Source organism: Pan troglodytes, chromosome X (assembly GCF_028858775.2).
Source record: "Pan troglodytes isolate AG18354 chromosome X, NHGRI_mPanTro3-v2.0_pri, whole genome shotgun sequence".
NCBI lineage: Eukaryota > Metazoa > Chordata > Mammalia > Primates > Hominidae > Pan > Pan troglodytes.
Window position 1 is genome coordinate 25358518 of NC_072421.2, and position 14329 is coordinate 25372846.

The window sequence follows — 14329 nt, forward strand, 5'->3', positions numbered from 1 at the left end:
GAACCCAGGTGGTTGGCTGTGGGTTGACATTTATCATTTTAACTGCTTTGTGATGTTACTCCATACTGAGCATGTAAATGTTCTTAGCACTCAACACATTGTAGGATTTAAACAAATAACATTTATATCTGTTGAGCTTCTTAGAATGACTGGAGATGAAGTAGTCTGCTATAAAAATAAGATAGGAAGCCATTGTACTGGACACTACTGATTTAGCTAATTGATTTCAATCCAGGAACTGATTAGACATTTCTTTCTTTCTTTTTTTTTTTTTGAGATGGAGTCTCACTCTATCACCCAGGCTGGAGTGCAGTGGCGCCATCTCGGCTCACTGCAACCTCCGCTTCCCGGGTTCAAGCAATTCTGCCTCAGCTTCCTGAGTATTTAGGATTACAGGTGCCCACCATCACACCCAGCTAATTTTTATATTTTTAGTAGAGACGGGGTTTCACCACCTTGGCCAGGCTGGTCTCGAGCTCCTGACCTTGTGATCCACCTGCCTCAGCCTCCTAAAGTGCTGGGATTACAGGCGTGGGCCACCGCGCCCGGCCTAGACATTGATTTCTAACCTTGAGGTCCATGTGTGAGTTCCAAGAGAAACTAAAGAATGACCTCAGACAATCATTTAGCAAATGATATTGTTTTGTTCATGTAGTATGGCTTTTGTCCTCTGCTTTTATACTTGTACAATAATAGAATTTAAGAACTGGTCCTGACTTGGTCTAGGTAGTCAAATTCAACCTCTGCATTTTACCATTTGAGGAAACAGGTAAAAGAACCTTCTTAAGGTCACTAAAAAAGGAAGTGCCAGAGCCAGGATTTAATGCATAATAGCTCACACTGACCTAGTTTTACCGTGAGCCAGGCAGTGTTCTAGAGGCTTTATATATGTTAACTCATTAACTCCTCAGAACAAGCCTATGAAACAGATACTGCTATATACCCACGTTACAGTTGAGAAAACTGAGGTTATGTAACATACACAAAGTCACACAACTAGTAATGAGTAGAGCCAGGATGCAAATCCAGTCATTTTGGCTCCAGTTTGTCTCCAAACCCTCCTAATGGTTGTAACATATATAATTGCCATCTTTTTTTAAGAGCAAAAATGGTTGAATATCAGCCATTTCTTATAGTTCAATCTGACATAGCTTGAGCTCTTTCTATGGCATTTCACTACCTTACCACAATGCGTATTTGTGGTTATTATTATATCCCACTTGATCTTGGTATATGATCCTTTTAATGTGCTGTTGAATTTGGTTTGTTAGTATTTTATTGAGGATTTTTATATCTATGTTCATCAGGAGTTCGGCCTGTAGTTTTCTTTTTCTTTTCATATCTTTGATTAGCTTTGGTATCAGGGTAATGCTGGCCTTGTAAAATGAGGTTGGAAGGGTTCCTTCCTCTTCACTTTTTTGGAAGAATTTGAAAAAGATTGCTGTTCTTTAAATGTCTGGTAGAATTCACCAGTGAAGCCAATGCATGTTGGTCCAGTATCCTGTTGAATAGAAGTGGTGAGATCAAAAATACTTACTCGTTTCTGGTATTAGGGGGAAAGCATTTAGCCTTTCGGCATTAAGTATGTTGTCAGCTGAAGATTTTTCTTGTATGTCCTTTTTCAAGTTGAGGAAATACCTTTTTGTTCTACTTTCTTGAGGGTTTTTTAAAACCAGTAATGAGTGTTGGATTTTTTCAAATGCCTTTTCTATGTCTATTGAAGTGATCATGAGATTTTTTTTGTTTTGTTCTGTTTTATTTTTTAGTTTGTTAATATGGTGATTTATAATGATTGCTTTTCAGGTGTTAAGTCAACCTTGCATTTCTGGGCTAAACCCCACTTGGTCATGGTCTATGAATACTTTATTTTTGGATTTTTATTTACTAAAACGTTTAGAATTTTTACATGTATGTTTATGAGGAATATTGGTCTGAAATTTTCTTTTCTGGTAATATCTTTGTCAGTCGTGGTCAGACTAGGGTAATGCTGCCCTCACAATGTGTTGAGAAATATTCCTTCCTCTTCCATTTTCTGGGAGAGTTTGTGTAGAACTGGTATTATTTCATCTTTAAATGTTTGGAGTAATTCACCACAGAAACTATCTGGGCCTGGACTTTTATTTGTTTAAAAATTTTTAACTACAAATTCAATTTGTTTGACAGACAGTCAAGTTGTCTGTTTCTTCTTGAGTGAGCTTTAGTATAATAGTTTGTGTCTTTCAAGAAATTTGTCCGATTTATTGGCACGAAGTTTTTAAATAACATTCCCTTTTTATCCTTTTAATATCTAGAATTGGTAATGGTGTCATCTCTTATTGCTGATGTTGGTAATTTGTGTCTTTTCTTTTTTTCCAGCGATGGTAGTCACCCTGAACTCTGTCTTCTGGCTCTTCAAGCCAGAAGAAATGGGCATCTTGCCTGGTGCCTTTCCTTTTTACCAATTGTAGACACCCCTCCATTTTTGGCAAGTTTTTCGTTGTGCTCCAGTGCCTTCAGGTAGTGGCTTTTTACACTGTCCAGAGGTTATCAACGGTAAGAGGCTATTTTTGCCCAGTGCTGAAGATGGCATCTCTGGGTTTTGGTTTTGTAACATTCTAGCAAAGCCAGACATGCTTTGCTGCAGTGAAAGTGTGGAACTGGATAATTGAGCAGCACTGTTTATTCATTGTTGCCTTTATTGGATCTCATATGGAATAACCCCACTGGATATTAGAGTAAATTACAGAGTTAGGAAAAGGTGAAAAAGAGAAATGTCGGGTTAGCTCTTTTCAAAATATTTTCAGTGGGAGAAATTGTTGTCACTTTAAAAAGTGAGCTTTTTAAAAAACGAACATTTTGAGTACTGAATATGTTAAGCTTCTGAATGATTTTGAGTGCTTTTGCTTGTCATGGGGAAGTTTTTCAAGAGAAGATGACCTTTTAGGCCTAAAAACAAAGCATTTCTAATTGCTTAATGTGTATTGTATCAAGTAAATTATCATTAGGTCATATTAATGCTATGGTACTTAAATATTTTATTTGTAGTGGAATCCATTTTCTGATCATTTTATACTGAGCATTTATGCCAATTTTAGTATATATTGTAATTCAAATTAAAAAATGCCAGAAGTCATCTTAGGTCTCTGGATCTCAGCCTGGTATTTACTGAGTAGCTGTCAGGAGCCATGCACTGTTCTAGGCACAGGAGGTTCAGTGGTGAATGAGGAGCTTATATTCTTAGAAGCTCAGAAATCTAACCCTGTTAGCACACTGTAGATGGTCAGACTCACATGTACTTGCCCTAATGCCAATTTGTTCATCTGAAATGAGAACTACAGCTGTTAATTAGACTGGTGAGGTCGAACTGAGAGATTAGTGCATTTTCTCTTTATAGACAACCCACATGGGAAGCCAAATTACAATCACAAGGTTGCTTGGTGAGAATGGAATCAAAACAAAGGGACTTGGATAGATAATCCATGATTAGGACACACCTGCCACAGAGACTATTTGGGTTTTCCCTAAGTAGTGCTGAGCAGTAAAGCTTGCCAGTGTCTGGGTCTTCAGACTTATTTTTATGCTGACCATTTTCCTTTGTTCACACCATCTTTTTCAAACCAAGCTGCAATACAGTTCACTAAATGACAAGCACATTCCAGGCCTGCTTCCTAAGATTAAACTTAGATCACCTTTGGAAACATGTAGAGGCTTCCAAATTCTGAGCTTAGGTACACACCTGTAGAGAGTCTCTTGTTTGATTTCAACAGAGTGCTACCTTAGCCATTGTGCAAGTGCGTTTTTACCCTCAGAGGGTATCATTTTTTTCCCCCTTACATCCATGGTGTGGGGGAAGTGTTTGAGTCCCTTATAGTGGTCCCCATGTACTGCCAATAATACCGTTTTATTCTGTTCAAGTGGTAATGGAAGATTTGACTTCTGTTTTTTTATATGATTTACTGATGCCAAACCCTTATTAAATCAGTCCCCACTTCTACCATGTTTCCACAGGAGAGGCTAATCTGTCTTAATAAGGTAAAATGAATTTATTTGAAAATGTAGTAAATGTAATAAATAGCTAAACTTAAACCTAGAAAGTCCTGGAACCCAAGCATACATGTTTGATTTTTGTTGTTGTTGTTTAATGAGGGGATATACTGGAATTCTCTTTAAAAGATCCAGGGAACATGCCTTTAGGGATGAATCACATGCCTTGAGGTCTAATAGAGACCCAAACATTGGAATTGTGAGCCATTTTCACATACTAGATTCTTATATTGTTCCTTCAATTATTGTCTGTACACCAGTGGCCCACAATCCAGGTTAAAGTACTACTCAGTTTGCTGTTAAAAAAAGTAAACGAAGTTAAGACCCAGTGATAGCCATGGTTGTCGTATTTTCAGTACAAATAAAGTGGTATCACTGTCCATATATCCACCAAAACCTACGGTCAGCCAGCAAAGCCTTGGCAGGTACCTGTTTGCAGGTTCCTTGGAGGCAACAACCATAACAACAATAGCAATAGTGAAAGCACATAGTGATATATGTGTGTAGTGCTTTGTAGTTTTTTCACAGAGCCCTGTCACCTGAATTATCTAAATTTCACAAGTGCAATATATAATGTGTAGGTATGCTGGTAACCATTTCTGCTTTCTAGTCAACCATAACCTTACCTACACTCTTTTGTACTATAAATTTTTGGCCTGAGAAATAGGAAAATCTATTTTCCCCATTCAGACTGCCAAAATACCTTCTTTTATGGACAAATTTAATTATTTCGTGAAATTTTAGGCTGTGCTTCTAAGGATTCTTAACACCAAGTTTAAAGTCTTTTCTTGATTTATTTTTTTTTAAGCTAATAAAAATACCAGGCCATTCTCAACCATTTTTTAGTCTCCACACCATTCTTAAAATATATCCCAATTAATAACAGTTTTCCTTACATTACTTGTGCAGATATCAGTGTTCTGATTTTGCTCCGTCCAGTATGGTAGCCACTAGCCACAGGTGGCTATTTAAATAAATTATTTAAAGTTAAATAAAAATTCAGTTTCTAAGTCACACTAGCCACATTTCAAGTGCTCAATAGCCATTATGTGGCTAGTGACTACAGTGAGTACAGATATAGAACATTTCCATCATTGCAGGAAGTACTATTGTAAAGCGTTGTTCTAGAAATCTAATTCCTGCTTAGTTTTGGGGGGGAAGATAGTCAAACAATTCTACCATTTATCATTTTATCTGCAAGATTTATATTTCTTTTTTTTTTTTTTTTTTGAGATGGAGTCTCACTGTATCACCTAAGCTGGCACAGTCTCAGCTCACTGCAGCCTCCGCCTCCAGGGTTCAAGTGATTCTCCTGCCTCAGCTTCCTGAGTAGCTGGGATTACAGGTGCAAGCCACCATGCCCGGCTAATTTTTGTATTTTTAGTAGAAACGGGATTTCACCATGTTGGCCACTCTGGTCTCGAACTCCTAACCTCGTGATTCGCCCACCTTAGCCTCCCAAAGTGTTGGGATTACAGGCGTGAGCCACTGTGCCTGGCCAAGATTTATATTTCTAAATAGATCTACTGAGCCTGCCTAGATGATGTAAAATACTATTTTACATATACTTTTTAAAAATATACATAAAACTTGGAGGCTGAGGCGGGCCGATCACCTGAGGTCAGAAGTTCAAGACCAGCCTGGCCAACATGGTGAAACTTCGTCTCTACTAAAATACAAAAAATGAGCCAGGTGTGGTGGCATGCACCTGTAGTCCCAGCCACTCAGGAGGCTGAGGCAGGAGAATCACTTGAATCCAGGAGGCAGAGGCTGCAGTGAGCCGAGATTGCGCCACCGCACTCTAGCCTGGGCAACAGAACAAAACTCTGTCTCAAAAAAATAAATAAAAATAAAACATTATATAAACCTTTTATTTTCTTAGCGCCTCTTAAGTTATAGGTCTCACAGGTAAGCAGCAATGGGAATTGAAGTAGACACTAATGTAATAATAAAAACGTCCCAGCTTCTTTACCCTTCAGTGGATATTTGCTGAAGTGCAACAGAAAAGATAGGTGCAGGTACACTGTTCTGCACTAAACAGAAAACACGTAGCCATCATATAAGGAGAAGCGACCGACTGACAGTAATCTTAAGATGATTCACATAATTAAGATTTCATGATGCAAAAATTCAGGTCAGTCATACTCTCAGATAAAATATTAGTTAGGGGATTTAGCTTGAAAAGGCACTTGGCAGTTGGAGAATCTCTCAAATGTATAGCTGATATTAAAAATGTGTTATCACTTGTTAGGTTCTTAAGTGTTACAAATTAATTCAGTACGATAATAAATTTGCTTTTTCTCTTTCTGCTTATATATTCACATTGTACAGAATGAAAGGAAAAATCCAGACTAACATCCAAAGACTGTATTTTTGCCATGAGTGATTCAGGGAACTTGAGGTTTTAAGGATATAGTATCCTATAATATATTCAGTTTAACTGGGACAAAACATCCAGAGAAACCCCTTTGATCCTTGCCTGTGTAAGAATGGTCTCATGAGTGGCTGAATATAATGGAGAGGCATATTTATTGGGGGTGACCAGCACTATTCCATGGTGAAGGACAGAATTGGAGCTTTGTAGGACAGAGGTATATCTGGATACATACTAAATTCTAGATAGATGAAGAAAATTGTGTGAATTTCGAAAAAGTGATTGCCTTTTACAAAAAACAAGAGCAAAGTACCACAAATACTGGCAGTTGTTACATTAGTGTGATTCTGTATGATTGAATGTATGTTTAATCCCTTTTTCACTTTTAAAAGTCATTACTTTCTTGCAAAGTTAAACAATGTTAAAGGGCAACTGTTTTTTTAAAAAATATATTTAATTGACAAAGATTATATATGAAAGGTGTACAATGTGATGATTTGATATGCGTATACATTGTGCAATGATTACCACAACCAAATTAACACGCCCATCACTATGCATGCTGCACCATACATACCCAGAACTTGTTCATCTTATAACTGAAAGTTCATCCCCTTTGGCCAACGTCTTCTCATTTCTTCCACTCCCCAGACCCTGATAACCACTCTTCTACTCTCTGCTTCTTTGAGTTCAATGTTTTTAGATTCCACATATAAGTTACATCATACAGCATTTGTTTTTCTGTGGCTGGTTTATTTCACTTAGCATAATGTCCTCCAGGTTCATCCATGTTGTTGCAAATGGCAGGATTTCCTTTTTTATGGCCAAATAATATATTCCATTTTGTATGTGTGTATACATCCCACATTTTGTTCAACCGTTTATCCCTCAGCGGACACTTAGGTTGTTTCCATATCTTGGCCATTGTGAATAATGCTGCAGTGAACATGGGCGTACAGATAAACCTCTTCAAGATAACTGATTTCATTTCCTTTGGATATAATTTTTTGGGGAACCTCCATACTGTTTTCCATAATGGCTATCCCAGTTTACATTGCCACCAACAGTGTACAAGGGTTTTCTTCACGTCCTTGTTAACATTTGTTGTATATAGCTAGCCTAACAGATGTGAGGTGATATGTCATTGTGGTTGTGATTTGCGTGTCGCTGATGATTAGTGATGTTGAGTACCTTTTCATATACCTATTGGCCGTTTCTGTGTCTTCTTTGGAAAAATATATATTCAGGTCCTTTGCCCATTTATTTTTATTTTTTATTTTTATTTTTTTTTATTTTTAGGGACAGGGTCTCATTCTGTTTCCTAGGCTGGAGTGCAATGGCACAATCATAGCTCACTGCAGCCTCAAACTCCTGGACTCAAGTGATCCTCCCACTTCAGCTTCCCAAGTAGCTAGGACTGTAGGTGTGCATCATCATCATCATCAGGCCTGGCTAATTTTTTTTTTTTTTTTTTTTTTTTGAGACGGCCTCACCTCTGGCCCAGGCTGGAGTATAGTGGCACAGTCAGGGCTCACTGCGGTCTCAACCTCCCAGGCTCAGGAGATCCTCCCACCTCAGCCACCCCAGTAGCTGGGACTACAGGCATAGGCGTGCACCACCATGCCCCTCTAATTTTTTTTAAAGATGGGGTTTTGCCATGTTGCTCAGGCTGGTCTTGAACTCCAGAGCTCGAGTGATCCACTCACCATAGCCACCCTAATTTCTTTTTTAAAAGCAGGGTCTTGCTGTGTTGCCCAGGCTGGTCTTGAACTCCTGGCCTCAAGTGATCCTCCCACATTAGCCTCCTGAGTGGCTGGGATTACAGGCCATTTTTTAATCTGGTTGTTTGTTTTTGTGCTATTGAGTTGTGTGAGTTTCTTATATGTTTCAGATATTAACCCCTTATCAGATAATATGGTTTGCAAATATTTTCTCTCATTTTGTAGGTTGTCTTTTTGTTTTGTTAATTGCTTTCTTTTTAGTTTGTTGCAGTCTTACTTATTTATTTTTGCTGTTGTTGCCTGTGCTTTTGGTGTCATATCTAAAAAAATTATTGCCAAGACCAATGTCAGGGAGCTTTTTTTCCCCATATTTTCTTCTAGGAGTTTATGGTTTCCAGTCTTACATTTAAGTTTTAGATGCATTTTGAGTTAATTTTTGTATATAGTATGAGACAAGGATTTAATTTTATTCTTTCGTATGTGGATATCTAGTTTTCCCAGTACCATTTATTGAGGAGACTTTTCTTTCCCTGTTGTGAGTTCTTGACCCTCTTGTCAAAGATCGGTTGACCATGTATGCAAGGGTTTATTTCTGGGTTCTCTATTCTGTTCCATTGGTCTTTGTATCTGTTTTTATGCCAGTACCATATTGTTTTGATTACCGTAGTTTTGTAATACAGTTTGAAATCAGGGAGTGTGATGCCTCCAGCTTTGTTCTTTCTTAAGATTACTTTGGCTATTTGGGGTCTTTTGTTGTGGTTCCATACAAGTTTTAGGATTGTTTTTTCTATTTCTGTGAAAAATGCCATTGGAATTTTGATAGGAATGACACTGAATCCATAGATTGCTTTGGGGAGTATGGATACTTTAACAATATTAATTCTCATTGTAAAGATGATAATTCATTTTATGAGGCCAGCATTAACCTGATATTAAAGCCAGATAAGAATGCTACAAGAAAATAAAATTGTAGGCCAGTATCCCTGATGAACACAGATGCAAAAATCCCCAATAAAATACTACTAGCAAACTGAATTTAACAGGGCATTACAAGAATCATACATCATAATCAAATGGGATTTATCCCTGGTATATAAGAATGTTTCAACATATGCAAACTAGTAAATGTGATACACCACATTAACAGAATGAAAGATAAAAATCATATGATAATCTCAATAGATGCAGAAAAAGCATTTGACAAAATTCAATATCCTTTCATGATAAAAACCCCTCAACAAATTAGATATGGAAGGAAAGTACCTCAACACAATAAAGGCCATGTATGACAAGCCCACAGCTAACATCATACACAACAGTGAAAAGCAGAAAGCTTTTCATCTAAGATTGGGAACAAGATAAGGATGCCCACTTTTACTACTACTTTTTTTTTTTTTTTTTAATCTTTCAAGCTTTTATTTAAATGCCATGATCCAGGATGGATTTTAGATCTTGTTGAAAGCAGCCACATCCATGGACTGCACATAGTCCTCAAAAGCAGTGATCTGCTCCTCCAGCATATCTGTTCCGACTTTATCATCTTCAACTACACACTGTATTTGAAGTTTCTTAATTCCGTATCCCACTGGAACTAGTTTAGATGAGCCCCAGACTAAGCCGTCTGCTTGAATGCTTCTGACGCGCTCCTCTAATTTCGCCATATCTGTCTCATCATCCCAAGGTTTCACATCTAGTAAGATGGAAGACTTGGCAACAAGTGCAGGTTTTTTGGCTTTCTTTGATTCATATTGTGCAAGACGTTCTTCCCTTAGCCTCTTTGCTTCTTCACTTTCCTCCTCATCATCAGATCCAAAGAGGTCAATGTCATCATCATCTTTACTATCTGTAGCTCCACTTCCTGTAGTGTCTTCCACATCGGCAGGACCATACTTGCCCAAAGCTTTCTTCACTCCTGGCAGGCTGGCCTTTTCCTTTTCATAAGACTTGATGTGATTATACCAACGTAGGGCATGACACAAGTCGGCAGGCAGTGGGCTGGACACGGCTTCAAATACTGCCACATCTGCTTGTGATGGCACATACCCCTTGATGTAGCTCTTGTCCGCCAGGTAATCGTTGAGCACCTGGAGGCCGGCGGGGCTTTTCAGGTCTCCGAAACCCATGGTGTCGGCTGTATCCGAGAGCTGGGGAGCAGCAGAAAGAGCCCACTTTTACTACTTCTGTTCTACATAGTAGTGGAAGTCCTAGGCAGAGCAATTAGGCAAGAGAAAAAAGTAAAAGGCATGCAAATCAGAAAGGAAGAAGTTAAACTGTTTGCAGATGACATCATCTTATATATAAAAAACCCTAACCCTAAGGATTCCACCAAAGAACTGTTAGAACTAATAAGTGAATTCTGTAAATTCGGAGGATACAAAATCAACATACAAAAATCAGTTGTTTCTATACACTAACAATAAACTATCCGAAAAAAGATATTAAGAGAAAAATCTCATTTGCAATAGCATAAAAAAGAATAAAATACTTAGGAGTAAATTAAGCCAAGGAGGTAGAAGGCCTATACATTATAAACTATAAAACATTGATGAAAGAAAGTGAAGACACAAATAACATGGAAAGGGCCTGTGTTCATGGATTTTTTTTTTAAGGCCTTTCCGTTAGGTCGGGTGATACGTGTAATGTTCACAGAGAAAGCAAGTAGTCCCCTTTTTTCTATATGCATTTTAGATCTTCTTTGCTGAAGTAACAGCTTGTTATAAGCATGAGTATGGAAAAGAGATTTTTATTCGTATTTAAAGAACATCAGTAATAAAAACATTTCCCTAGCTATGACAAAGAACAGCCTTTGTTTAAGGGTTAGGTATGTCTAAAGAAGTGACTCTTGTTAAGAACTAAGGAATAAAATATAATTCATCTTATCTTGTGTAAGGAAAACTGTCCCAACTTGAAAGCCGCTGAGTGCCTAATTTACATTTAAAGCTGAAGTAATGAAGCCTTTATTTTTTTGCCAGAAACTCCCATTTCTCTCCCAAATACATTCTCTATCAGGAAAAAAAGCTCATTATTTTGCATGGTAATGTGTCTTTGCTGATGCAGAAAAGCAACATAATTCAGGATGAAGGATTAATTTAAACTTTCTTATGTACTCTTTTGCAGATAATTAGAATTATTTCTCAGAATCTAAAGGTGGGTTTGCAGAGTACACCAAAAAGAATAGCTTTATCCTGGTGAATTGCAAAGGAAAGGTACAGTCCTTTACTCTTCAGGAGAAAGAGGTTCCTGAAAACTGTGGTTGGATGTAGAAATTAACTCTGAGAACTTTAGACGTCATAGAAACTATAGTTGCAGGAGGTTTGAAGTTTAGAGTGTGTCTATGGAAATTCTTAAGAACAAACAGTATTTACATTCATTTAAGTCTTCTCAATGTAATACAAATGACCCTTTATACTCTTTTATTTAGTAATAAGGGATCCATTTTCTTTTTCATTTACTATCCCTTAAGGGAAAATTGGCTTTGTTGCAGATAAGCATGCTTTGAGACATTTCCCCTCCTCCACTATGGCTAATTTTCTTTGACACTGTTCGTTGCCTTTCTGATTTTTAAATGGAGAAATTGTTGACGTCCATCTCCCTGGAGCTCCCCACTCACATCCTGCCCCCTCCTGCTGACTTAGATGTCGTCAGAGTGTGGCTTCATTCTAAAAATCTTTATTTCTGTTCCAACATTAGCTTTTACCTTCCTTTCCTATTCTCAACTGCAGCTTCATCTTTCTCTAATTATCCCCAACAGGATTGAATCATAGTTTTGTGCAATTTACATATACTGAAACTGAATGAAATTTTTGAAGTTGCCCCAAAAATACACAGAAGTAAAATTGAGAATATGCAAGTTCGGTTTAATAAGATTAGATATGAGAAATTAGTGTCATATCCTGCAAGTGTATATGAATATGTGCACTCATTTTACGTGTATATACAGCCCCCACTCATTTATTTATGTATATGTGTGTATATATATATATATATATATAAAACATTTAACCTGAGAAGAACTTGCAATTGTTAAGCTGCTCAAGAACTTTCAGAGGTTCTAACACAGTTGCACATTTCAGCAAAAGCAGGCAATATGCTTACTGTCAATCGGTGGCATAATCATTTATTGAGCACTGCTTTGGATTTGTGAACAAATGGACTTATTATACAGCCTTTTGGAGCCTAAATGGTTCCAAAGACAAAAATCTTCTCTGCTACTCCAGCATAAGGGTTTCAGATCATAAGTAGCAGTCAACTATAAATTCCGGAAGCCAGACCTGTGTCATCTATCCTCATTCCTTGAAACTTGGGGGTATCCTAGATAAGGAGGAGATGTCACTGACCCTGCCCAACTGGTAGTCATCAGACTTTGGAGGAAGCACAAACAGGTTGGAACTTTTGTTCTGTGAGTACGCTAAACTGTTAAAGCCTTGATTGTTTTTGTTGTTGTTGTTGTTTGTTTGGAGATGGAGTCTTGCCCTGTCGTCCAGGCTGGAGTGCAATGGCACGATCTCGGCTCACTGCAACCTCCACCTCCCGGTTCAAGCGATTCTCCTGCCTCAGCCTCCCGAGTAGCTGGGATTACGGGTGTAGGCCACCACACCCAGCTAATTTTTGTATTTTTAGTAGAGATGGAGTTTCATCATGTTGGCCAGGATGGTCTTGAACTCCTAACCTCATGATCCACCTGCCTCGGCCTCCCAAAGTGCTGCGATTACAGGCGTGAGCCACCACGCCCGGCCTATTGTATTGTTTTTTAAATTTATCCCTGGAATTGGTTTGTGCTTTTATTTTTTAGGAATGATTATATACATTGACCTTGTGCCACATGCTTCAGATTTTATAAGAAGTAAGCTGGGATGTTCCAAGTTCCGTGTTGCATAGAGTTCTTATCCATGAAAAAATGTCCAAAAAGATGGTTTAGCAAATTTAGGATTATTTCATCCTAATTTGGTATTCTCTATAGTGGGAGTTTTAGAGTGTTTCTTGTGATAATCATTATAGTTAAGATTTATTGAATGTTTACTCAAAAAAGTTGAATTTTTCTACTGGTTTTGGGACTACTTGGGTGAGATATGTGAAATAGATTCAAATATTGAAATATTGAGGTACTCTTATAACAGAAAATATCAAAGCTACTGCCATAGTTTATTAGAAATCAGGAGAAAGACTTTTTTTTTATCGTTGGCCTGAATGAGCTGAAGTTCAGAGTAAGACTGTGGTCATTATTCATTACCTCTTTTTTTTCAAACACTAAAACTCTTGGGTTTCTGTGGACAAGGCTGCTTTTTAATGGCATGTTCTCCAAACAGCTGTTAAGCACCCCCCTCCCCAATACCACAGACCACATCTGTTCCCACTGTTGATTAGCTAGAGGGTGGAGAAAAGAGAGGCTGTAGCATGTGTAATTACCAGTAATTAATTCTTGTTGAGCCTCCTCATTTCCTTCTATTCTAACTACACCTACTCTTCTTCCTGCCTCTGTTGTAAATTCTGTTTCATGTTAGCTACTTGTGGAAAATAATCTTGATGGTTATACAGCTGTTTTCCTAAAATTTTATATTCACCTAACAGTGAGGCTTTTATTTTTCTTCTGGTGGCAGAATCATTTAATAAGGCATGCCAAATAAGAAAATACCAAAGTAACCAAGCGTATCTCTTGGGGCTAGCTTTCCTGCTTATGTTCTTTTACTGTTGATACTATTTCCAACTGTCAAGAAATTATTTTTCAGATACATCCTCTGTTAAAGGAACTATTGCAAGGCATGATTTAGTATGAGGAAAACAAATGTAAGACACGGTCCTGGTCCTCAGTGTTAATGTGCAGTGTTTGGAAATATAACGATGTAAATTAACATATATTAATAATATAGTAATTTCCAAAATTGTCAAGATCATAAGGTGGAGGTAGTCTTCTACTATTTTTCATTCTCTTTGGGATAAAGTTGGGCTGACGGAAATTTAACTTTGAGCGTTATTAATATGTCATGGTCAAAGAGAGATATCAAAGGCTTGCTCTTTAAAGAAAATTCACAGCATATCTTCTTATTTACAAGTCTTAAAAGCCTAGATTTTCTGTAATCCCAGCACTTTGGGAGGCCGAGGCGGGTGGATCACCTGAAATCAGGAGTTCAAGACCAGCCTGGCCAACATGGTGAAACCCCATCTCTACGAAAAATACAAAAATTAGCCGGGTGTGGTGGCAGGTGCCTATAAT

General features: G+C 37.8%; 2 protein-coding genes across 11 annotated transcripts in view; one reads left to right on the forward strand and one right to left on the reverse strand.

Annotated features, from left to right (window-relative positions):
• POLA1 (DNA polymerase alpha 1, catalytic subunit) overlaps positions 1-14329 on the forward strand; it is a 301623-nt gene that overhangs the window by 83510 nt on the left and 203784 nt on the right. The gene's annotated exons all lie outside the window — the stretch shown is intronic.
• LOC129138727 (elongation factor 1-beta-like) lies at positions 9503-10578 on the reverse strand. Its single transcript, XM_054676580.2, has one exon. The coding sequence runs from the start codon at positions 10239-10241 to the stop codon at positions 9564-9566; it is 678 nt and encodes a 225-aa protein (XP_054532555.1). The 5' UTR covers positions 10242-10578; the 3' UTR covers positions 9503-9563.